This window comes from Trachypithecus francoisi, unplaced genomic scaffold (assembly GCF_009764315.1).
Source record: "Trachypithecus francoisi isolate TF-2019V2 unplaced genomic scaffold, Tfra_2.0 Contig00422, whole genome shotgun sequence".
NCBI lineage: Eukaryota > Metazoa > Chordata > Mammalia > Primates > Cercopithecidae > Trachypithecus > Trachypithecus francoisi.
The window spans coordinates 51,876-74,822 of NW_022680638.1; the positions used below are offsets into that span (position 1 = coordinate 51,876).

Sequence of the window (22,947 nt, forward strand, 5' to 3'; positions counted from 1 at the left end):
AATGTGATGGTTTATGTGTATCAGTCAGTAAATCTCCCAAGATACTTATGAATAATAAAGATAAAAATAATTAACTTTATAATTTAGAAAAATCTGTCACAGACAGCCTTAACCTAGTGATTGAAATTCACATAAACCGGGCTGGGTGTGGTGGCTCACACCTGTAATCCCAGCACTTTGGGAGGCTAAGGCAGGCAGAACACGAGGTCAAGAGATCGAGGCCATCCTGGCTAACACAGTGAAACCCCATCTCTACTAAAAATACAAAAAATTAGCTGGGCATGGTGGCACGCGCCTGTAATCCCAGCTACTCGGGAGGCAGAAGCAGGAGAATTGCTTGAATGCGGGAGGCAGAGGTTGCAGTGAGCTGAGATTGCGCCACTGCACTCAAACCTAGGCGACAGAGCGAGACTCTGTCTTGAAAAAAAAAAAAGAAATTAACATGAACTACAACACAACAAACTGATGTGCAGTATCAACACACATGGGTGGACACATCATCAGAGCTATGATATTATTGGCAACAAAAAGTAAATTATAACCTGAATCTAAGCATAAAGAAACACCTTTATGCAAAGTTCAAGCTACAGATATCTCCCAGGTTTTAAAACTTCTAATAATGTATTTGAATAGTCTTTCCTCAGCATTTTAGAGAGCAAGTCTTATCTAACCATTCTCTTTTACAGAACCTTCTGAGTTATTCTGGGCAATTAGTGCCATCCTCTTTAAATGTGCATTTTAAAAATCCTGTTTCTGCATAGAGTTGATGGAACATCCAGATGGAACCTAAACAATACACATTCCACCTTCACTAATATCTGAGGATCCTACACCATCCCTAAGAGAGATCTTAGGTATCTACACCTTTCCACATTGATGTGACACAAAGAGAACTTTATTTATTTATTTATTTTTGAGACAGAGTCTCATTCTATAGCCCAGGCTGGAGTGCAGTGAGTGGCGTAATCCCGGCTCACTGCAACCTCGACTCCTGGGTTCAGGTGATTCTGCCTCAGCCTTCCAAGTAGCTGGGACCACAGGCACGTGCCACCATACCTGGTTAATTTTCTGGACTTTTAGTAGATACAGGGTTTCGCCATCTTGCCCCAGCTGGTCTCAAACTCCTGGCCTCAAGCAATCCTCCCACCTAAGCGTCCCAGAGTCCTGGGATCACAGGCATGAGCCACTGTGCCCAGTCACAAAGAACATTTTTATTCTTGCAGGTCATACACTCGATGGTGAGAACTGGTCATGGTATATAAGAAGCCTGGATAGAAAAAATAAAGAAGGCGGCTCTATTATATAAAAGAGAAGTATTTTTCAGTGCCTCTTAACTACTATAGTAAGAAGTAATATTGGCCGGGCGCGGTGGCTCAAGCCTGTAATCCCAGCACTTTGGGAGGCCGAGACGGGCGGATCACGAGGTCAGGCGATCGAGACCATCCTGGCTAACAGGGTGAAACCCCGTCTCTACTAAAAATACAAAAAAAAAAAACTAGCCGGGCGAGGTGGCGGGCGCCTGTAGTCCCAGCTACTCCGGAGGCTGAGGCAGGAGAATGGCGTAAAACCCGGAGGCGGAGCTTGCAGTGAGCTGAGATCCAGCCACTGCACTCCAGCCCGGGCGAAAGAGCAAGACTCCGTCTCAAAAAAAAAAAAAAAAAAAAAAAGAAGTAATATTTATAAGAAGAAAGGGGGGGGGAAGTATCTAAAACAAACTGGCTAGGTAGGAACATGAGAGGCAGAGAAGTAAAAGTTTTGTAAGTTCTAAAGCCAAGACATTCAAGAAGAAAAGAGCATCACCCCTGAGCTGGGGCACATTCACCCGAGAACCAGCCATTTCTTCCTCTTGTTCCTCCTTTGGGACTCCTTCTCAGGTGATATTATCTGGAAAATCACAGCTGTAACTTGAGAATACGCCTTTTAAAGCATCAGCAAAACCCCTTCACCTGCTACCACCGCACCCATAGGCAGATGTACCTTAAAGGTGCAGAAAAGGCCACACTTGCTTGTCCTTTGTCATTGTTACAGAAGAATTTCAGGAAGAGTGAGCTTCCACCTAAAGACTAACATGTGAGTCTCTACTTTCCTGCCTTTAGGTGCCCTTCCATGGCAGAGATGGCAGCAATTTCTGCTGCAGCAAAGGCAGTATGGGCCCCACTCCCCTACTCTCATGAAAACCAAGCAGAGCAGGCCCTGTGACCTCTCTTTAAAACAAAGCCTGGGGGCCGGGTGCGGTGGCTCATGCCTGTAATCCCAGCACTCTGGGAGGCCAAGGCAGGCAGATCACCTGAGGTCGGGAGTTCGAGACCAGCCTGACCAACATGGAGAAACCTCGTCTCTACTAAAAATACAAAATTAGCCAGATGTGGTGGCGCATGCCTGTAATCCCAGCTACTTGGGAGGTTGAGGCAGGAGAATCACCTGAACCCAGGAGGCAAAGGTTGTCGTGAGCCGAGATCGTGCCATTGCACTCCAGCCTGGGCAATGAGAGCAAAACTCTATCTGAAAAAAAAAAAACAAACAAAAAAAACAAAGCCTGGGGAGGCTGAGGCAGGAGAATCACTTGAGCCCGGGAGGTGGAGGCTGCAGTGAGCCGAGATCGTGCCACTGCACTCCAGCCTGGGGCCTGGATGACAGAGTGAGACTCTGTCTCATACACAAGAAAAGGCTGAACTCATTTCTCACATTATGTCTGGGAGCCCTCATGACTGCCCCTGGCTTTACCTTAGAATTACATGGGACACTTAATTAAAACAACATGGATGCTTCCACCCAGGCCAACATAATCTATTGGGAGGGCACAAGTGAGGGTATTTCTTCAAACTGGCCACTTAATCCTAACTGGAATGTGATGAGCTGATAACCACTTAGCTAAGAATTAAACTTTAATATGCAGAGAAATCATCTGGTATTTCAGGCCCCACTCTAATTTGATTCTGCAGGGTTTTTGTTTGTTTGGTTTTTTTTTTTTTTTTTTTTTTGAGATGAAGTCTGGCTCTGTCTCCCAGGCTGGAGTACAGTGGCCGATCTCAGCTCACTGCAAGCTCCGCCTCCCGGGTTTACACCATTCTCCTGCCTCAGCCTCCGGAGTAGCTGGGACTACAGGCGCCCGCCACCTCGCCCGGCTAGTTTTTTTTTTGTATTTTTAGTAGAGATGGGGTTTCACCGTGTTAACCAGGATGGTCTCGAACTCCTGACCTCGTGATCCGCCCATCTCGGCCTCCCAATGTTTGGTTTTTTTGAGACAGAGTCTTACTCTGTCGCCCAGGCTGGAGTGCAGTGGCATGATCTCGGCTGACTGCAACCTCTGCCTTCTAGGCTCTAGTGATTCTCCTGCCTCAGCCTCTCGAGTAGCTGAGACTACAGTCACATGCTACTATGCCTGGATGACTAATTTTTGTATTTTTAGTAGAGATGGCCTTTCACGATATTGGCCAGGCTGATTTTGAACTCCTGACCTCAGGTGATCTGCCCTTCTTAGCCTCCCAAAGTGCTAGGATTACAGGTGTGATTCACTGTGCCCAGCCAATTCTGCAGGTTTGAAAGGGGTCCATGGATTGGCTTCATTCACAGCTAATGCTGACCCTGCTTGCCCTAGGTCACTTACAAGAGCACTCAACTAGACAAAGCGCCACAGCACACAGTCCCTTAAACCCATACTCTTCTTACAACACAAATGCTTTTGGTCCAAAATAAAAACCACCAATCACTATCCTAAAACATGGCATTCTCTGCTGGTCCTTTAAAGTTTACAGAGGCTGGAGAAGGCAGCTTATGTCTGAGTAAGTTTGCATTTGGAAAACAACATGTGCACATGCATTAATGCGATGTTTATGGAGCATGCGCTGTGTGCTCAGAAGCACACTACAGAGCACTGTGCTGGGAAGATGATATAATGTGAATTTATCCTCATAACACCCTGGGAGGTGAGTACTAACTGTCCCATAATTCCCTGGATTTATATGAAAAGCCCAGCATTTATATTTCTTCTTGTTCTAGCACTGATTTTTTTTTTTTCTGAGACAGAGTCTTGCTCTGTTGCCCAGGCTAGAGTGCAGTGGCACGATCTCGGCTCACTGCAATTTCCACCTCCCCAGTTCAAGCAATTATTCTGCCTCAGCTCTTGAGTTGCCGGGATTATAGGTGCCTGCCACCATGCCCAGCTAATTTTCTATTTTTGATAGAGATGGGGTTTCGCCATATTGGCCAGGCTGGTCTCAAACTCCTGACCTCAGTAGATCCTCCTGCCTCGGCCTCCCAAAATGCTGGGATTATAGACATGAGCCACTGCGCCAAGTCTTTTTTTTTTTTTTTTTTTTTAATGCATGGAATAGGCCAGGCATGGTGGCTCATGCTCTTAATTCCAGCACTTTGGGAGTCCAAGGCAGGTGGATCACCTGAGGTCAGGAGTTTGAGACCATCCTGGCCAACATCGTGAAACCCCATCTCTACTAAAAATACAAAAATTAGCCGGCTATGGTGGCGCACACTTGTAGCCCCAGCTACTTGGGAGGCTGAGGTGGGAGAACTGCTTGAACTTGGGAGGCAGAGTTTGCAGGGAGCGGAGATCACACTACTGCACTCCAGCCTGGGCGATAGAGTGAGACCCTGTCTCAAACAAAACAAAAATATTTAGAAGCTAAATATTTAGTCTTAGCAAGGTAAAAGCAATAGAAATAATAACTATAGGGCCGGTGCGGTGGCTCACGCCTATAATCCCAGTACTTTGGGAGACTGAGGTGGGTGGATTACCTAAGTTCAGGAGTTTGAGACCAGCCTGGCCAACATGGTGAAATCCCATATCTACTAAAAATACAGAAATTAGCTGGGAGTGGTGGTGCACGCCTGTAATCCCAGGTACTCAGGAGGCTGAGACAGGAGAAAATCACTGGAACCCGGTAGGCAGAGGTTGCAGTGAGCCAAGATCGCACCACTGCATTCCAGCCTGGGCAACAGAGCGAGACTCCACCTCAAAAAATAGAAAAGAAAAAATAACTATAATAATAACAACTCTTCTGTTCATGAGTGGCCCTTCAGATGGTGACATCAGAGTTCCCAACATAAGGAAAGTGGCCCTAAATCCCCTGCACACATCCCTTTTTTGTACTGACCCCATGATGTGAAATTCAGTCATTTATTCATTTGCCACAGACACAGTTCCTGGATGGCAGAGATTATGAGTGCCTCATCTGTTTATCTAATTGCCATAGCAAATGAAAGCAATTGGCTGATCAGTTTCAGTCTCCAGCTCTCCTCCTTGTTTTTCACTCAAGTGAAAACTGGAACAACTCCCATCTAGGAACCAACCAAAGAGATGATTTTTGTGAGAAAGAGAAGAAACACTGAATGACTTATTCCCCTCCCTCTTAGATGGTAGCAGAATTAGACCCTCTTGTCAGCCTCAGCCCAGTCTGCACACGACATCCTCAGATGTCTCAAACACTCTCAGGTGCTGGGAAGAGGGTCTCCAGTCACCCTGGGTTGATGTCCCCATGGCAATCCAAACAGGAAACACTGAGACTGATTCTGTGGGAATAGAATAGACAATGGAACTTCCCTGGTAGAGCTTCAGATCCTAAACCCATATGTGATATCACCTGTCCTTAATCAGTTAGCTTGGGTAAGAGGAATGACAGGAACATTTTACTCCAGTATCACAGCTTACAGGTAGGGATGGTTGTTATGGTCATGGCAGTAGATATTTTGTGGCCTGGACCCCCCACTGCGGGGGTGATTCTGCCATCAGATTCTATTTACACCAAGAGCCTCTCACACAACTGCAGCAGGTCAGAGGACAAGATCTGAAAATTTTCAAGGACCACACTTTGAAGGGTGGGGCTCTAAGATGTTGATGCTGACCTGCCACGATGCAGAAAATGTTTCCTATGGGCTTTCTGTACATTCTCAATCCAAAGTCAGGCCCTGTCTCATGAGTCCCAGAAGCCAGTGCTTATATGTAGTTTCTAGTGACATCAACCTGGCTGTACATTATCGGGTGTTATAGCATGCTGCGCAAAACCAGAGGAGAGATCCTGTCACGGAGATTCCTTTAACGCATTAGAAATGATATGTCAACCAAAAAAAAATGAGGTAAAAGTAGAGAGTTCATATGTGCCACGTTTGAGAACAGCAAGAACAGCAACCCAGAAGCATAGATTCAAGTTGGCTTGAATATACACTTTGAATAGCAGTAGTGAGAAGCGGAATTTTTTTTTTTGGGGGAGACAGTCTCACTTTGTCACCCATGCTGGAGTGCAGTGGCAAGATCGTGGCTCGCTGCAAACTGAATCCTTGGTTCAAGCAAGTCTCCCACCTCAGTCTCCTGAGTGGCTGGGATGACAGGGTTTCTAGGCCCTAATTGTCTCTGAATTCATTTCAGATCTGAAGATGCCAGGGACATTGAAAGAGGTGGAATGGTTGATTGCTGCCCTGTAAAGTTATTTTTGTAGAAATCTGATCTGACTGCTCTACAAGGGACTATAGAACACAAATAAGCAGAGACCATTTTGCCTGCAAATTTGGGGTTTGCACAATTGCAGGCTGTGACTGGAAGCCCAACAGGGAAAGACCCTCTAGGGTGAAGTCTGATGGGTACCTTATATGTTTACATCATACCTGGTCTTTTCGGACAGTGTTTTGAAAATGTAATTAAAAGCACAATCATCTCCAATCCCAGAAAAACTCTCCACAGTGGCAGAAGAGAAAGCAAAAACTGTATGATTACACAATTAAGTCAGAATGTGACATTAATTGCAGGCAATTTGCTAAGAAATTGCAAAGATAGAAAGAAGCTTGTCATAATTAGATCTCCAGAAGAAGATGTGACGGCACTCACTTGTCGTAGTTTATCCTAAATCCACCTGGGAATTGGGGAGGTCAGTTGACTATATTCTATAAAAGATAAACTTCCCACATCTTCATGACAGGAGGTGGTTTTGCAACTTGGAGCGAAATTCAGGTACCTGGTGAAGGTAGGGTTTTACTCCTCTATAGAAACTGTGGTGCCAGGTGCAGTGGTTCAATACTGTAATTCCAGTACTTTGGGAGGCCGAGGTGGGCAGATCAACTGAGATCAAGAGTTTGAGACAAGCCTGGCCAACGTGGTGAAACCCCGTCTCTACTAAAAATACAAAAAATTAACCAGACGTTGTGGCAGGCGCCTGTAATCCCACCTACTCGAGAGGCTGAGGCAGGAGAATCGCTTGAACCTGGGAGGTGGAGATTGCGGTGAGCCAAGATCACGCTCTTTGCACTCCAGCCTGGGTGACAGAGGGAGACTCCGTCTCAAAAAAAGAAAAAAGAAACTGTGGAAGAGGGATCTATGTTCTTGGCTATTTATATATTAAATCAATGGTTCCTGACTCAGAGTGCTGGGCCATGGTGTTCCTGCCTGTGAAGCTTAGCCTACAGCCTGCAGCCCACACAGACCCTCATTGCTGCATCTGTGCTCCAGCACCATGCCACAGAGCAGAGCCCTGGGCTGCAGGAGGAGTACCTGGAGCACTCGTGGTTAGAATTATATTTTCATAATAATGGAAATGAAAAGGGTGTTCCAGCCTAAGTTTCTGGGGGTTTTCTTTTTGAGGCGGAGTCTTGCTCTGTCAGCCAGGCTAAAGTGCAGTGACGCGATCTCGGCTCACTGCAACCTCCACCTGCCGGGTTCAAGCGATTCTCCTCCCTCAGCCTCTCCAGCAGCTGGGACTACAGGCGCCCACCACCACGCCTGGCTAATTATTTGTATTTTTAGTAGAGACAGGGTTTTGTCATGTTGGTCAGACTAGTCTCAAACTCCTGACCTCAAGTGATCCTCCTGCCTTGGCCTCTCAAAGTGCTGGGATTACAGGCATGAGCCACCACGCCTGGCCTCCAGCTTCAGTTTCTACTGATAACGATGACATGGAAAAAGTACTATTGGATGCCCAGCATGAAGTCTGGATGGAGTTGCTCCACGAGTTGTCATCGTGACAGCCCATCTCACTCACAGACACAAGGCACCAACAGAGATTCTGAAACACCCAAGGCATTGGAGAGAAAAACAGTTATTAGTCTGTGAAGATCATATTGAGAGAAAAAAAGAAGTTGAAAGTATATTGAAGGAATACTCAGATTCGATATAGGACTGGTTAAGTGAGCAAGAAAAAATTCCCCCCAATGTGTTTCTCTTTAAAAACCAAAGTGCACAGCTTCTCTCAGCATGAAAAACACACGCATTCTGAAGAACAGATACAAATTCTACGTAGAATTTCTAGAGGTTTTTCTTCCATCTTTGCTGCTGTCTCATCTGCTGGCCACTGGACTGGGGATTTATACTGGAAGCCATCTAACAACATTCACCGGCATCTTCTGATAAGGAACAGGAAACCAACATTGTTCACATATTGGAATTATATCTGAGCTTGTGGCACAGCTAACTGAAGAGCTGTTATCATCCATGGGTGGGTGACTGCATCCATTGCATTTATTAGTTCTGTAAATGCTGCATGCCTAAGTTAATAAAATGAAAAAATAGGGCCAGGTGTGGTGACTCACGCCTGTAATCCCAACACTTTAGGAGGCCGAGGCGGATGGATCACCTGAGGCTGGGAGTTTGAGACCAGCCTGACCAACATGGGGAAACCCCATCTCTACTAAAAATACAAAACTAGCCAGGCGTGGTGGCACATGCCTGTAATCCTAGCTATTCAGGAAGCTGAGGCAGGAGAATCACTTGAAGCTGGGAGGCGGAGGTTGCGGTGAGCCAAGATCGTACCATTGCACTGCAGTCTGGGCAACAAGAGCAAAACTCCGTCTCCAAAAAAAAAAGAAAGAAAAGAAAAAATAAGGTCAGTCCCAGTGGCTCATGCCTGTAATCCAAGCACTTTGGGAGGCTGAGGTGGGCAGAACGCCTCAGGTCAAAAGTTTGAGACCAGCCTGGCCAGCATGGCGAAACCCTGCCTCGACTAAAAAATCCAAAAACTAGCCAGGCATGTTGGTGCATACATGTAATCCCAGCTACCTGGGAGGGTGAGGCATGAGAATTGCTTGAACCTGGGAGGTAGAGGTTGCAATGGCCGAGATCGTGCCACTGCACTCCACCCTAATCAACAGACTGAAATTCTTTCTCAAATACATATATGTATATATAGACACTAAAATCATGCTGACCTCTAATCATACCTGTTGGATTAATTAATAAACATATTAATTGATGTGACAGAGGTGGGGTTAATATCTACTGTAACAATTTGTTACTATATTTTTTCTTTTCTTTTTTTTTTTTTTGAGACGGAGTTTTGCTCTTGTTGCCAAGGATGGAGTGCAGTAGCATGATCTTGGCTCACTGCCACCTCTGCCTACCTGTTTCAAGCAATTCTCCTGCCTCAGGCTCCCGAGTAGCTGAGATTACAGATGCCCACCACCACGCCCAGCAATTTTTTGTATTTTTAGTAGAGACAGTGTTTCACCATGTTGGCCAGGCTGGTCTCGAACTCCTGACCTCGTGATCCACCCGCCTCAGCTTCCTAAATTGCTGTGATTACAGGCATGAGCCACCATGTCCGGCCTATTTTCTTTTAAGAAATAAATATCTTAGGATAAATAATTTTAATATGTTAGTCATAATGTATGAGTATTAGAAAATTATCTGTAATATTAATTCAGTTAAAATAATTTATATTTCAAAAGAATGCATAATATTAAAATCATTATTTTAAAGGGGTTTGTCCAAAATAAATATTGTGCTGTTATATTCACACTACTGTACAAAATACTGTTTATTTTATTTTTATTTTTTTGAGACGGAGTCTCGCTCTGTTGCACAAGCTGGAGTATGATCCCGGCTCACTGCAACCTCTGCCTCCCAGGTTCAGGCAATTCTCCTGTCTCAGCCTCCCAAGTAGCTGGGATTACAGGCGCTTGCCACCACACCCAACTAATTTTTGTATTTTTAGTAGAGATGGAGTCTCACTATGTTGGCCAGGCTGGTCTTGAACTCCTGACCTCAGGTGATACTCCCACCTCAGATTCCCAAAGTGCTGGGATTACAGGCGTGAGCCACCGCACCCGGCCGAAAAAACACTGTTTAATTTAAATGGATGCAGTTTGCCTACACAAGCATACATATAACTATGCCAACTGTTCTTAAAAAACAAATACAAATCAAGGTACAGGGCATACTCTAAGCTGGTCTTGCTATTGCAGCATAAGCACTTCGGCCTCCACATATTAGTAATTACCTTGGATCATCAGTTTTCTACCGAAAACACCTATTGTTTTTCTCTCTCCAGATACTAAAGAGATATCCTTCAGTATCTGTGACCCTTTAGCTTTCTGGATTGCTGAATTAAATCTTATCCTTTGTGTTCACTTTTTGTTTTTTTAAGACAAAGTTTCACTCCTGTTGCTCAAGCTGGAGTGAAGTGGGCAGATGACCTGAGGTCAGGAGTTCAGGACCAGAATGGCCAACATGATGAAACCCTGTCTCTACTAAATATACAAAAAATTAGCCAGGTGTGGTGACGGGCACCTGTAATGCCAGCTACTCAGGAGGCTGAGGCAGGAAAATCGCTTGAACCCAGGAGGCAGAGGCTACAGTGAGCTGAGATTATGCCATTGCACTCCAGCCTGGGCAACAAGAGTGAAACTCCAATTTACATATATTTTGAAGAAGCAGAGAAAAATGGTACATATAAAAGTTGTCTAGGCCAGGCACGGTGGCTCATGCCTGTAATCCCAGCATTTTGGGAGGCCAAGGCAGGAGGATATCTTGAGGTCAGGTGTTTGACACCAGTTCGGGGAACATGGTGAGATGCTGTCTCTACAAAAAAAAAAAAATTAGGCAGGCAAGTTGGTGCATGCCTGTAGTCCTTGGTAATTGGCAGGCTGAGGCAGTAAGACTGCTTAAGCCCAATAGTTCAAGGTTACAGTGAGCTATGATCACGCCGTCGTACTCTAGCCTAAGTGGAAGAGTGAGATTCTGTCTCAAAAAAATAAATTAATCAATAATAACACTTTTCTAAATTATATCCTTTAAGAAAAGGCAAAAGAACAAAATGTCTTCCCTCATTTTCAAGTGGGGGAATGAAGCCTCTTATTTCTAATTTGCATTTGCTTCTGCAAAAGGTAGGTCTAGGCCCATGGTCTTGAACTACTGGACATCTGAATTCCAGTAAGTGCCGGATTCAGACAACTGAGGGGTGGCATTGGGCACACTGTGTGCACATAAAAAAAGGGTTTGTGGGTGGAACTAAAAGGCAAACGAGGGAAGTTGCTATCAAGAAACCATGGGTGGGACAGTGCAGGCTTAGGGAAGGACTGGTTCATGCGATAGATCGTGTCCCAGGAGAGGTTATGCTCTGACTTCTTCCTGTGTCCATGTAGGTAGATGAGACTATGATCAGGTGGCACAGAAGCCTGGGTTGGTGAAAAAACCAGGTTGCCAGTACAGATTGCCTTTCAAGCTCTACTGATAAAATGTAATTTACACTTAATTAAAAACTGAAGTTAAAATAAGTAAAGAAATCTTTCCAAAGTGACAAACCCAGGAAGCGACAATGCTGATTGGAACACAGACATATCTGACTCAGATGTCAAGTCAAGCCATTCTATCACTTGCGACATTTTCCCACCCCCATCCTGCTCACTGAAGTGGACAATAACCGTACTACCAAGAGCCACTGTGCTGTGCCCCACTGTGTCCCTTAGATGCATTTTGCTTTGCAGGTTTGTGCACTGCCTCACTGGGTTGGGTGTTCTTTGTTCTTGGGGATATTTTTTCTCTCTTCACCAATCTGAGAAAATTTTTTCCTCAATACCAGCATCCAATTGCCTGGCCAGCACTGTATCTCTAAGAAATGGAAACTGGGAGCTGGGGAAGAAAATCTTAATGTCCTAACGGATTTGCTTTTAGAGGAAAGGTATACCTGATTTCTCCCAGGCACAATGCACCAATCACTCTACAGAGAGGCAGCATTCCCATACCTCAGGCTGCCCCTGAGAGGAGATGACCCAGGGGCTGATATTCACTAGACACCTCAGGAGACACAGCCACTGTGTGCATCTCGTGTCATCCCCAGACAGTTCTGAAACTCAAAACCAGGAAAATAACACAGGGTGGCTGAGGATGCATTGCCCTGTGAAGCTTCCAAAGTGGAACTTCAACCTAAAAACATTCCGATAAGGTGTCTGTGCCTAGGAAAGATTAAAGGGAGACTGGCACAAAGGTTTTGTTTTTTGGTCTTTTTTTTTCCACAGTGGACTGTTGGGATTATTCTCTGCTTTCATCTCCTGCAAAATGTTTGCAAATGAAAAACATTTATTTTTCTAAAAAGTGCATTCGCTGCTCTTTGAAATAATGATTAATCAAAATACTGTATCTGAAATGTACAAAAAAGGACTAAGAGTTGATAATGTTGTAAATTAGAGAGGGGAAATTGGTGCTGAAGAATGTCAAGAAAGAACTGAAAATTTAAAATTCGACTGCAAGCCAGAGTTAGGCTGGGGCAACAGAGTGGTAGATTTGAGACTCTGCTTGTCACACATTTGGAAAATACACGAGAAAATCACTTCTCCTGTGGAGTGTTAATTAAATAGCAGGCAGTTGAGGTGGCTCTAGTGCCCTGAGTTCCTACATTAAAACACATACACACACGCAAATACATTTCTTGTAAATTGCTACCTTAGGGGGAAACAAAATTCAGATTTAAGCAACCACAAACCTTCAATTAACTTCTGATTACATAACCAGGCAATGACAACCTGAATAGTCTAAATAAGATGATCACATAACTGGAACGAGTCAGTTACTGAATTCGGTTTGCTTCTTCTTTCACCTATGAAAAAACTTTCCTTCAAGCCCTTCGGTTGGACCCCAAACCACAAACCGTGGCTGGGTGCTCTCCGATCATGAATCACTGTTAACTTCAGTAAGTTTTTAACATTTTAAAGGTGACTCCCATTGTTTTTTAACAGGAGAAGGAAAAGACTGAGGACCCCCGGGATCACAGCACTTCCCACGCACAAACCACACTCGGGGTCTGGACTCTGCCCTGAGGACCCTTCCATTGTCCCCGCAATCCGGGCAGACGCGAGAACGCGCGCGGCGCTTCCCAGGGTGGGCTTCGGGCGGGATGAGGGAGAATGGAACGGGATGCCTGCCCGGATTCCCGGTTGCTGGCCCACCTCGCACCCTGTGCCCGGAGGGGACCGAGGGCCGAGCTGTGCCTGCGGGGACTCCAGTCCGCAGACCCCGCAGCTGACAGCGGGGAGGCCCGGGTCGCGTCACAGCCGGTTCCGGCCGCTTTCAACCAGCCCTGCCCCCACCTCGGGACGCGCGGCCTGGCACACTCACCATTTTTCGGCTTCCGGGATGTCCCGGAGTCTTAGCTCTGGATCTCACAGCATCTGCAGGTCAGAGGGCGACAGAGGCTGCGACAGAATCACCGAGACCTCCTAGCGCAGAGGATACTAAGCAATGAAGATGGACCCTGCGCTCTGGCTGGAGCGAGACAAAGGCCCCGCCAGCTCCAGGACACCGCCCCCTCTACCTTGGCTGCGCACCTGATTGGACAGTTCCCACTCCAACGCCCATGATTGGATACAGTTCCACGCCGCGTCCCCTCAGGTCATGAGTGACAGGAGACGTGATCTGAGAATGGGTTGAAAAAGGCAGGAGTTGCAGGTTTTTCCTGAACTCTTTTCTGGCGCCCTTCCTTCCTTAACTGGAAACTGGCCCTGCCTGGAGAACATTTGCATTTAACTTTGTATATAAGGTTATCTTTATATGTGAATAATAGACATATGCTATTCACAAATGGAAACAATATGACAATTATTTTAAAATTTCAGATTTCATCACTTTCCTAGCCTCCAGTCTTTTGAGCAGGCAGCCTGAGATGTCACAAGGGAGGCAATTCTCTAAGAAAGAAACTGTGAGGCACATATGAATTTTAAATTTTCTAGTAGCCACATTTTAAAAAACAAACCAGGCATGGTAGACTGTGCCTGTAGTTCGAGCTACTAGGGAGGCTGAGGCGGGAGCATCACTTGAGGCTAGGTGTTTAAGACCAGCTCTGGCAACATAGCGAGACCCCATCTCTGCAAAAAATAATTAAAAATTTTGCCAAGCCTGGTGGTGCACGCCTGTAGTCCTGGCTACTCAGAAGGCTGAGGTGGGAGGATCACTTGAGCCTGGGAGGTCAAAACTGCAGTGAGCCATGATCACACCACTGCATTACAGCCTGGGTGACAGAGTGAAACCCTGTTTAAAAAAAAAAGACCTCTGAAGAAGGCATTTTCTCTTTCTGCAATTTAGCCAAGTAGCTAAGAATGTCTTGAAGTCATCTTCTAATTTTTAACAGGGCAAGGATGTTTTCTAAAACCCCAATCTCCAGAGTTGCCATGAGGCAAATGCCCCCAGCATACATGAAAATCACTCACAGCTAATGCATTCCTCATCAGATCCAGCGCTTCTTACCCCTGGCAAATAAAAATCACCTGCGGGGCAGGGAGCGGTGGTTCACGCCTGTAATCTCAGCATTTTGGGAGGCTGAGGCGGGCGGATCACCTAAGGTCAGGAGTTCGAGACCAGCCTGGCCAACATGATGCAACCCTCGTCTCTACTAAAAATACAAAAATTAGCCAGCTACTCGGGAGGCTGAGGCAGGAGAATGGCTTGAACCTGGGAGGCGGAGGTTGCAGTAAGTGGAGATCACGCCATTGCAGAGTGGGGGGGAGGGGGTTCAGGAGATGGTGGAGAATGACTGGCAGGGCGGGGCAGGATGGAAACTTAAAATCCCTTAAGCCCAGGTTGCAACAGACCAATTTAATTAGAATCCTTGGAGTTGGATCTGGGCAACAATATGGTTTAAAGCTCTCAGGGTGATTACAGTGTGTAGCCAAGCCCCCAAACCACTGCTTTTCACCAACATGGAGGGTGTTATAGAGGCTGTCACCAGCATAGAGGGTGTCATTCCTGCGTACCCTGCTCAGCATAGAAAAAGATCAGAAGGTCCTCTTAGGGAACACTTACTCAGGGAGGGCTAAGCCCCTTAAGTTGTGAGAGCTCTAATCAGGAGGTATAGACTTTTCAGGAGGGAGGGATGAGGCAGCCATTCTGAACCTGTAGCTCCACCGCCTCTTGTCCCATCTCTAGACAATTCTGGAGGGCTGTTCTGGCACGTCTGAAACCTGCACATGGAGGAACAGTGTGAGCTTTGATCTGGTTCAGATGATGTCTGTCCTGGGGAGGCAGGAGGTCAGTGTGCAGTATCTGGGCTGGTGTCTTTGAGGTCAGTAGGTTACGTTTTTGTATCCAAGTCTATTTTCACTAGGGAAGAGGCCAGTCTAAATGGCTTCCAGAGCCCCTCTCTGATTCTCTTTGGGAGATAGGGTCTGAAAGAGGCCAAGTCAGTATTTTGGGGAAATTCTACAAAGTCTGGTTGGAAACTGGGGAGACCTCTTGCCTGGTGCTTAGTGTTTGCAGTCCTAGCCACATAGATGTTTGGTAGACACAGAGCTGGGTTTGCATTTACATCAGCACAACCTTAAGTCAGAGTTGAAGAAGTGGCCAGGATAAGTGTCTTGGTTGCAGGCTGGAGAACATCATAAAAGCAAACTGCTACTTTGCTGATTTTCATCTTGGCAATGAGCATTGAGCCCTGGCCAAAGTGCTTGAGTGCAGTATGAGGCTGATTCATAAATCCACCTCCACGCATCCGCTGTGCATAAGATAAGAGGAAGCTCAGTTCATGTGTTGATGAGAGGCTCTGCCAGGTGAAAGAATCACAACTCAGGTGTCTTGACAGCTGGCTGACTTGTGAGAAAAGATCCAGGACAGATCTATTTTTGGATGCGTGGACAGGCTCCAGCCTTCTAGAATAATGTGGGAGAAATGGTATGCAAATAAAATATGGTAGGAACTCCTGATAATGAAGAGAAAAACATGAACTTAATAAAAAGAAGACACAGAACCTACAAAAACATTCCATGGTAAAAGAAATACAAATGGACTTTTCTAGCATAAAGAGGCATTCAACCATAATGGTGATCAGGGGAAAATGAATTACAAAATAAATGTGTTTGGCTGGTATGTAATCAGGGATACTAATCTGTATCTTTGTTTGGGTTTCATTTTGAGATTGAGGGTGGGAAATGGCTTATAGTCCTTAGGGGCCTTTGAGAAATGTGGCAATCATCCCCAAGAGCTATGTTCTTCCTGTTCATTCTTGACACTGGCTGAAGAGCCTCAGCTGAGAGAACGACCCACAAATACAGGTTAGGGATAGACTGTGGGGCTCTGTGCCTAGAGAGAGGAGAGTTACCTAAACTCCTCTTTACCGCAGCCCAATCCAAATGAGGATAATTCCAAGGAAACTAAACTCAAAGCCAGAAACAGCACTGCTAGGTTAGGCAAGACTTTGACTCTTCCAAGGTGAGAAGAAACAGAGGATGGATTAACATAGCCTTCCCTGGGAAGGAAACTGGGAGCTTTTTTAGCAGCTAGGGCCTTATAGATCCTGGACTCTGTGTAAAAAGTGAAGTAGAGGTTCCTCTTCAAAGACTTTCCTCCCCATTTGATCATGAATAAATAGTAACTTCTCTTAGAAGCAAAATTTATTCAAAGACCTGTGCTCCTAAATATTTGCCCTGGCATGCTTATAGTGGTCCAAGCAAGCATTAGGTCATAGCCTGTTCCTCTTCCTTATTTAAAAGTGTTTTTACCTTTCTCAGCATTCCACAAGTTACTTCCTCCTTCCTTTGTTCTCCTCTACCTTTGTCTCTTTTAAAAAGTTCTAAGTTGCTAAACAATCGGGAAAAATACAGAATGTGAGGTCCTATTCCAGCAGTAGGGTGGATGTGTCAGGTTATAAATAACCCTGTCTCTTTTTTTCGGTGTACTCTCGTGGCAAAACTGCTGGTGGGTATACCCTTTCTGCAGGAAGTAAAAATGACCTCACTAAATAAATTACATTTATGTTCAAGTGCTATTTCTTTATGGCACAGAAAAACAAACATTTTAAAACACTCTGGAAACAGAAAATGTGACTCCTGCAGGAAAAGGTCTGCTACTTGTCAGACACTTTTACACTCATTGTGGTAGTAAATGACAGAACCTGTGGTGGTCCTAGGAAAGAAACTTGAACAATGTACTCAGAATGGCGAACTCTGGGTTTTCTTGAGGGTCAAGATTACTGACATTTCATGTATTATATTTCATGTAAGACATTTGATGCCTTTTGGATATCTTATGATAGTTATGCATTTCTTTATAATCAGAAAAAAATTAGCATATAATCATGCATATATGTTTGTATATTGTACAGTGTATCAAAATGAATATGTATTTATATTCTCCCCCTTCAATTCAGAAAAAGCTGAAGCTCTTTACTCTCTCAGCCTGAGTCCAGGGAGGACTGATATCCACAAATTAGCGGATAGAAACTAATCAGCATTCTCTAATGGAGAAGTGTTTCTATTTTTTGCAGGTTGATAAAATCATAGTGAAATTACCATGCTACTTTTTAAAGTTTTTATTGTTTAATATAAAATCTAAAACAAGATACATTAAATACTTATTGACACATGTATTTATTCCTCACCTGGTTCATAATATCTGCCTAATTTTAAATTTTCTTCCATTTCATAGGTTTCAATTGATCTTACTTTACTTACCTTATTTCTTCTTATCTCACAACACATGGGAGTTATGGGAGCTACAATTCAAGATGAGATGTGGGTGGGGACACAGCCAAACCATATCATCCATCACCTGAAGGAACCGTGGTCTCAGACAGCTGGGCATTGAGAGTGCGTGCTGCCCCCTAGAATTCCACACCTGCATCATAGAGAGATAGAAGAGTCTCAAAGGATTCTAAAGGGTAATGTGGGGAGTCAAAAGGAGGAGATGAATTCACAGCCCTTGCCTTACGTTCTGGTCTAACAAATACTACTCCTGTCCTGGCCCAACAGGATTCCCATACTCTTTACTGGGTTGCACGATGAGTAATTCAGAAAGACAAAAACTTATTAATGCCCCTCCATTCCCCATAGCTTCTGAGGTTTAAGTTGTTCATTCCCTGGGTTTTAAGTTGTTGTTCTCCCTCTACCTCCACAGAATCAGTGTGTCCCATTCCAATACCTGTAATTTCACCTGTATTCTTGTCACCTCCTATTTTCTCCTAGACATTTTATGTAGTAGAGCCAGGTGAAACACAGACAAGCATATTTACATAAAACTTAACCAGAACTAAGTTGGAGTCCCATAAGCCCCATTGGGCTGGATGGCACTCAGGTTGGCCTAAGATTGTGGTTATGGAAAAGAATGTCACATTTTGCCCAGGAATGATCAGTGTGGAATCTCAAATTTGGGAAATAGATCCTTAGAGACCCCGTTTCATCCTTCTCTTGGAGGTAATCAGGAAGAGATAATCCCCTTTTGGAGGAAACCATGTTAATCAACTAATTACCTAACCAGCATGTGTGGAAAAGGAGGTAAAATCAGACAGTTGACCCATTTCAGTAGATTTGGTAAAAAATGCCACAGTCAGAGTTCAAGTGGTCTCAAAAGCCTAAAAGGTGACACAGATTAGTTTCAAGGAACACATGGTGTCACTGAGTGTTCCAACTTCCCAGAGGGTGAGTACCATGGCAACTTTGAGCAGGCTGGGAAACGATCCCGCACCCTTGCAGTTCAGTGAGAAATCAAACTTCCGGCACTTTGGAAGTCAGGAAGCCAGCACGTTGGGGGATGCGGTATCACAATTACTTGGTGAGACACGCTGCCCTGGCTACGTTCACTCCCATCAGGTAAGAGAGGTTAAAGAACAGCCAGGTTCCCCCTCCGCGTGGCGGAAGTGCTCTGACGGCATGGAGGAGCGAGGCTGAAGGTGGAGCCTTAGCCCACCATGCCGGGAGCTGAAATTTCGTAACCAATGCCGGCCAGTGATCGCAGGGCTGCAGGACTACAATCCCAGCGTGCACAGGGATCAGGGACTGTGCGCATCACTGGAGGAAGGGGCAGAGCGGCGTGCGCCTCGCTGATCTTTCTGGGAGATGTAGTCTCATGGCAACTCCCAGCCCTTTGGCTAGAAGGCTACAGGACTACAATCCCAACCTGTACCAGGCTCGGGGGCGGTTGGCAGCCCAGAGGAAGGGGCAGGGCGTTGCGCGCCGCGCCTGGTATGCTGGGAGCTGTAGTCTCTTCACCATTCTTAGCCAATGGGTAGGTAGCTTCAGAACTACAATCCCAGTATGCATCGGGGAGGTGCGTAGCCCTGGGGGTAGGAGCAGAGTGGTGTACTTACTGTTGTCCGAAGCATTGCTGGCAGCCAATTGCGTGCCGGTCCCTTGCCAGGGAGAGTGAATACAGCTAGGGACGTGAAGGGTAGGTCTGGGCTGGGCATTGAGGAGGGTATTAGGCTAGGAAGTATACTTTACCTTTGTCCAAATCGGGCGGTTCGGCCTCCCCTCATTGACCCTGTGCAGCTGGGTTTTCTCTCTCACCCGCACCTAAGGGTCTTTCCAGAGCATTGCATCGTCTCCAGCCCAGGGAGCTGCCTTCTTTCCTAAACTGCTATGGAAACTGACCTGATGTGGGAGACAATGTCCGTTGTGCCTCAGCCCTCTGCCTTCTCTAGCCAGAGTGCGAGCTCAGCTGCTTTTGAGAGAAATCTGCCACCTGGCCCACCTGCGCACAACTTCAGAACTTTGTAGGGGGTGACAAGGGCTGTGTCTTTGGGGGAAATGTCACGGACACTGGCGCCTTTTTCACAAATGTGAAAGTTGAGAAATCAAGAAGGCTAATTATTGGGTTGCCCAGAATCTGCTAAGAGCAAAGGAGAAAATCCCATGTCCCAGGCATGTGTCTTATGAGCCATTTTTAATCAACCCTCTTAAGTGGACAAGCTCCAAAACACAACCTGAAGCTGATGATGATTTAGGCCATTTATGCTTGAACTAATTGGCCTCATCTCAAGTCAGTGTCTCAGAGACACAGGTGGGACCTGATCCCTCAGGAACAGATAGCATTCCAGATTTGTGGGAGTAACTTTTGAGATGTAGAGCACTGGGGGGTCCTTTGAAAGCCGTCAAGTTTCACATCTCTGCTTTGGATGGAAAGACCATCACCCACAGCAGTCAAGGATGTTCCTTAACTCACTGGGGCTCATCTGTTGAATTTTTCTATCTAGATAATGGGAACCTCTAGGAGTACTTCTGCTTCCATGTAACCTCTTAATAATTGATGTCCTTAAAATTCTATGTTCTCAGGGACAGTTCCTTTGGTTCCCATATGGTACCAGCTTTCATGTTGTTCTATGTAATATGTAAAAACCTGGATGTTAATCTCCATGACATTGTTTATGTCACACATTCCAGTATGTTTCATTAGTGATTTCTGAATGTAGGACAATATCAAAGAACTGAAAACCTGTTCATAAAAGTTGGACTCTATTACTGTAGTTAGTGAATAATTTACCCCTTAGGGTTCATTATACCTGAGTTCATTAGCACCTGTGTAAAGAAAAAAAAAAAACAGGCCGGGCGCTGTGGCTCAAGCCTGTAATCCCAGCACTTTGGGAGGCCGAGACGGGTGGATCACGAGGTCAGGAGATCAAGACCATCCTGGCTAACACGGTGAAACCCCGTCTCTACTAAAAAATACAAAAAACTAGCCAGGCGAGGTGGCAGGCGCCTGTAGTCCCAGCTACTCGGGAGGCTGAGGCAGGAGAATGGCGTAAACCGGGATGCGGAGTTGCAGTGAGTTGAGATCCGGCCACTGCACTCCAGCCTGGGCAACAGAGCGAAACTCCATCTCAAAAAAAAAAAAGCAAAAAAAAAAAAAAAAAAAGCAAAAATATGTGGCATCGGCCAGTCGTGGTGACTCAACGCCTGTAATCCCAGCACTTGGGAGGCCAAGGTGGGTGGATCACCTGAGGTCAGGAGTTTGAGACCAGCCTGGCCTACATGGTAAAACCCCATCTCTACTAAAAATTAAAAAATTAGTTGTGGGTGGTGGCGTGTGTAGTAATCCTAGCTCCTTGGGAGGCTGAGGCAGGAGAATTGCTTGAACCCAGGGGATGGAGGTTGTAGTGAGCCAAGATCATGCCACTTCACTCCACCCTGGGTGACGTGCCTTGTACTGTAACGGACGGTCTCTCCCTTCCCGCATAGTAAGCCCTATTCAATTTTAAATAGTAGCCAATCAGGTCAGTTAGATCATGCAGTATGACTCCAGCCAATGGGGAAAGGACACAGCTACAGGATCTGCTATGTTAGGGATAAAAACCCTGCTCTGCCTTGCTCAGTGTGCTCTTGCAGCCATGCCAGGCACAAGTGGCACTCTTCTGCAGAAGTAAATTGCCTTGCTGAGAAAGCTTTCTGCCAGAGTGCTTATTCTTCTTTGTGGCACCAAGCATTTATTTCCAACGATCTTGGGGGCTTGTCTGGGATTCACTTTCTCTCTGGGGAGAGGTCCCCCATCGTCTCTCATGAGGAGATGTATCCGACTGCCTTGTTGCCATGGCCTCAGAGGCAAGGGGATTGAGACTTCCCCTGGAGTGATGAATAAACACGGACTGTCAGCAGTGAAGGTGGAAGGATCCTCACACACTTCCGTGACCAGGTAACTCTGTGCACAGACCAAGGTAAGAAATGTGGCAGGTGCAAGAAAGTATTTCCTTGGTGGTCAGGATATCTTGGAGGTTGAAAGTGCATGAATGAGATCCAAGGACATTGAATGTGGAGTGAGGGAGTCCAGTCTGCATTCCATGGTCACCTCATATGGCTTATTGTGGCCCTCCTGTAAAGGAGTCCAGGTCAGGAGCTTATAGTGAACCCGCCAGTGCTAACAGGGACCTAAATTCCCTCTGAGGAAGTGGCCAGAGAGGATGAAGCAAAAGGAGAAGAGTGCAGGAGACCTCCAATAGGTGGGGTTAAGCCTCTCCAGAGAGGGAAGGCAAGAAATCTCTAATATAATGGGTTTGGCCTCACCCCAAACTTCCAAGGTAGGAAAGGCAAGAAATCTCTAGTATGATGGATTGAGCTGACTAGCACCCAAATGGGAAATGCTCCAAGTAAGACAGGTGGTAAAAAGGATAAAGCTAACAGCAATGATATTCCCCCTGATAGTCCCCTAGGTTTCATGTTAAAATATTGGAAAGATAATGAAAGGACTAAGCATAAGGAAAAGCAACAAATGATAAAATGTTGCTGTTTTTTTTTTTTTTTTTTTTTGAGGCGGAGTCTCGCTCTGTCGCCCAGGCTGGAGTGCAGTGGCCGGATCTCGGCTCACTGCAAGCTCGGTCTCCCGGGTTTACACCATTCTCCTGCCTCAGCCTCCCGAGTAGCTGGGACTACAGGCGCCCGCCACCTCGCCGGCTAGTTTTTTGTATTTTTTAGTAGAGATGGGGTTTCACCGTGTTCGCCAGGATGGTCTCGATCTCCTGACCTCGTGATCCGCCCGTCTCGGCCTCCCAAAGTGCTGGGATTACAGGCTTGAGCCACCGCGCCCGGCCTAAAATGTTGCTGTTTTATTTGGACTCAAGAACCCATCCTCAAAGCCTCAGTCTTCTGGCCAAAGTTTGGGTCAAATGAGGATGTGATGTGTCCGCTTTTAATTCAATATGTGAATGATAAAAGTCCAGTCAAGAAGAGCTGGACTATGCTCTTTGTTGGAGACAAGGACCTGTCCTCCTTTTTCCTTTAAAGAGAACTGGGGGAAACCCCGATCTAGCACCTCTGAAAAATAAGCTTGTTCCAATGCCTAAAGACTCCAATGCATGGGATCCCCTGGACCATCTTCCTCTGCTTAGTACCCCTGATCCCCCTCCTCAGGCAGCCACTGCTGCCCCAGACCCCACTCCAAATCCCCTCCTCTGTACAAGCCTTGTTCTTGGAAATTATCATCCCATCAGCCTGCTCCTTAGCAGCCTAAGTACCGTTCCCTAAAAGGACTGTAGTGTGAGGTAGAAC

General features: G+C 45.8%; 1 protein-coding gene across 5 annotated transcripts in view; it reads right to left on the reverse strand.

Annotated features, from left to right (window-relative positions):
* Positions 1-13,542, reverse strand: part of LOC117084085 (zinc finger protein 682) — a 32,435-nt gene extending 18,893 nt beyond the window's left edge. For 3 of the 5 annotated variants that reach the window (XM_033212455.1, XM_033212450.1, XM_033212439.1), the window contains exon 1: positions 13,328-13,541. Coding sequence is in view for 1 of the 5 variants with exons in the window: in XM_033212420.1 (XP_033068311.1) it covers positions 13,328-13,330 (3 nt within the window). In the remaining 4 variants the exon portion in view is untranslated. Of the gene's footprint in view, positions 1-1,056; positions 1,093-13,327 lie in introns of those variants that run through there. The other 2 variants (XM_033212420.1, XM_033212430.1) reach the window with 2 other exon arrangements.
* Between the last annotated feature and the right edge of the window lie 9,405 nt (positions 13,543-22,947).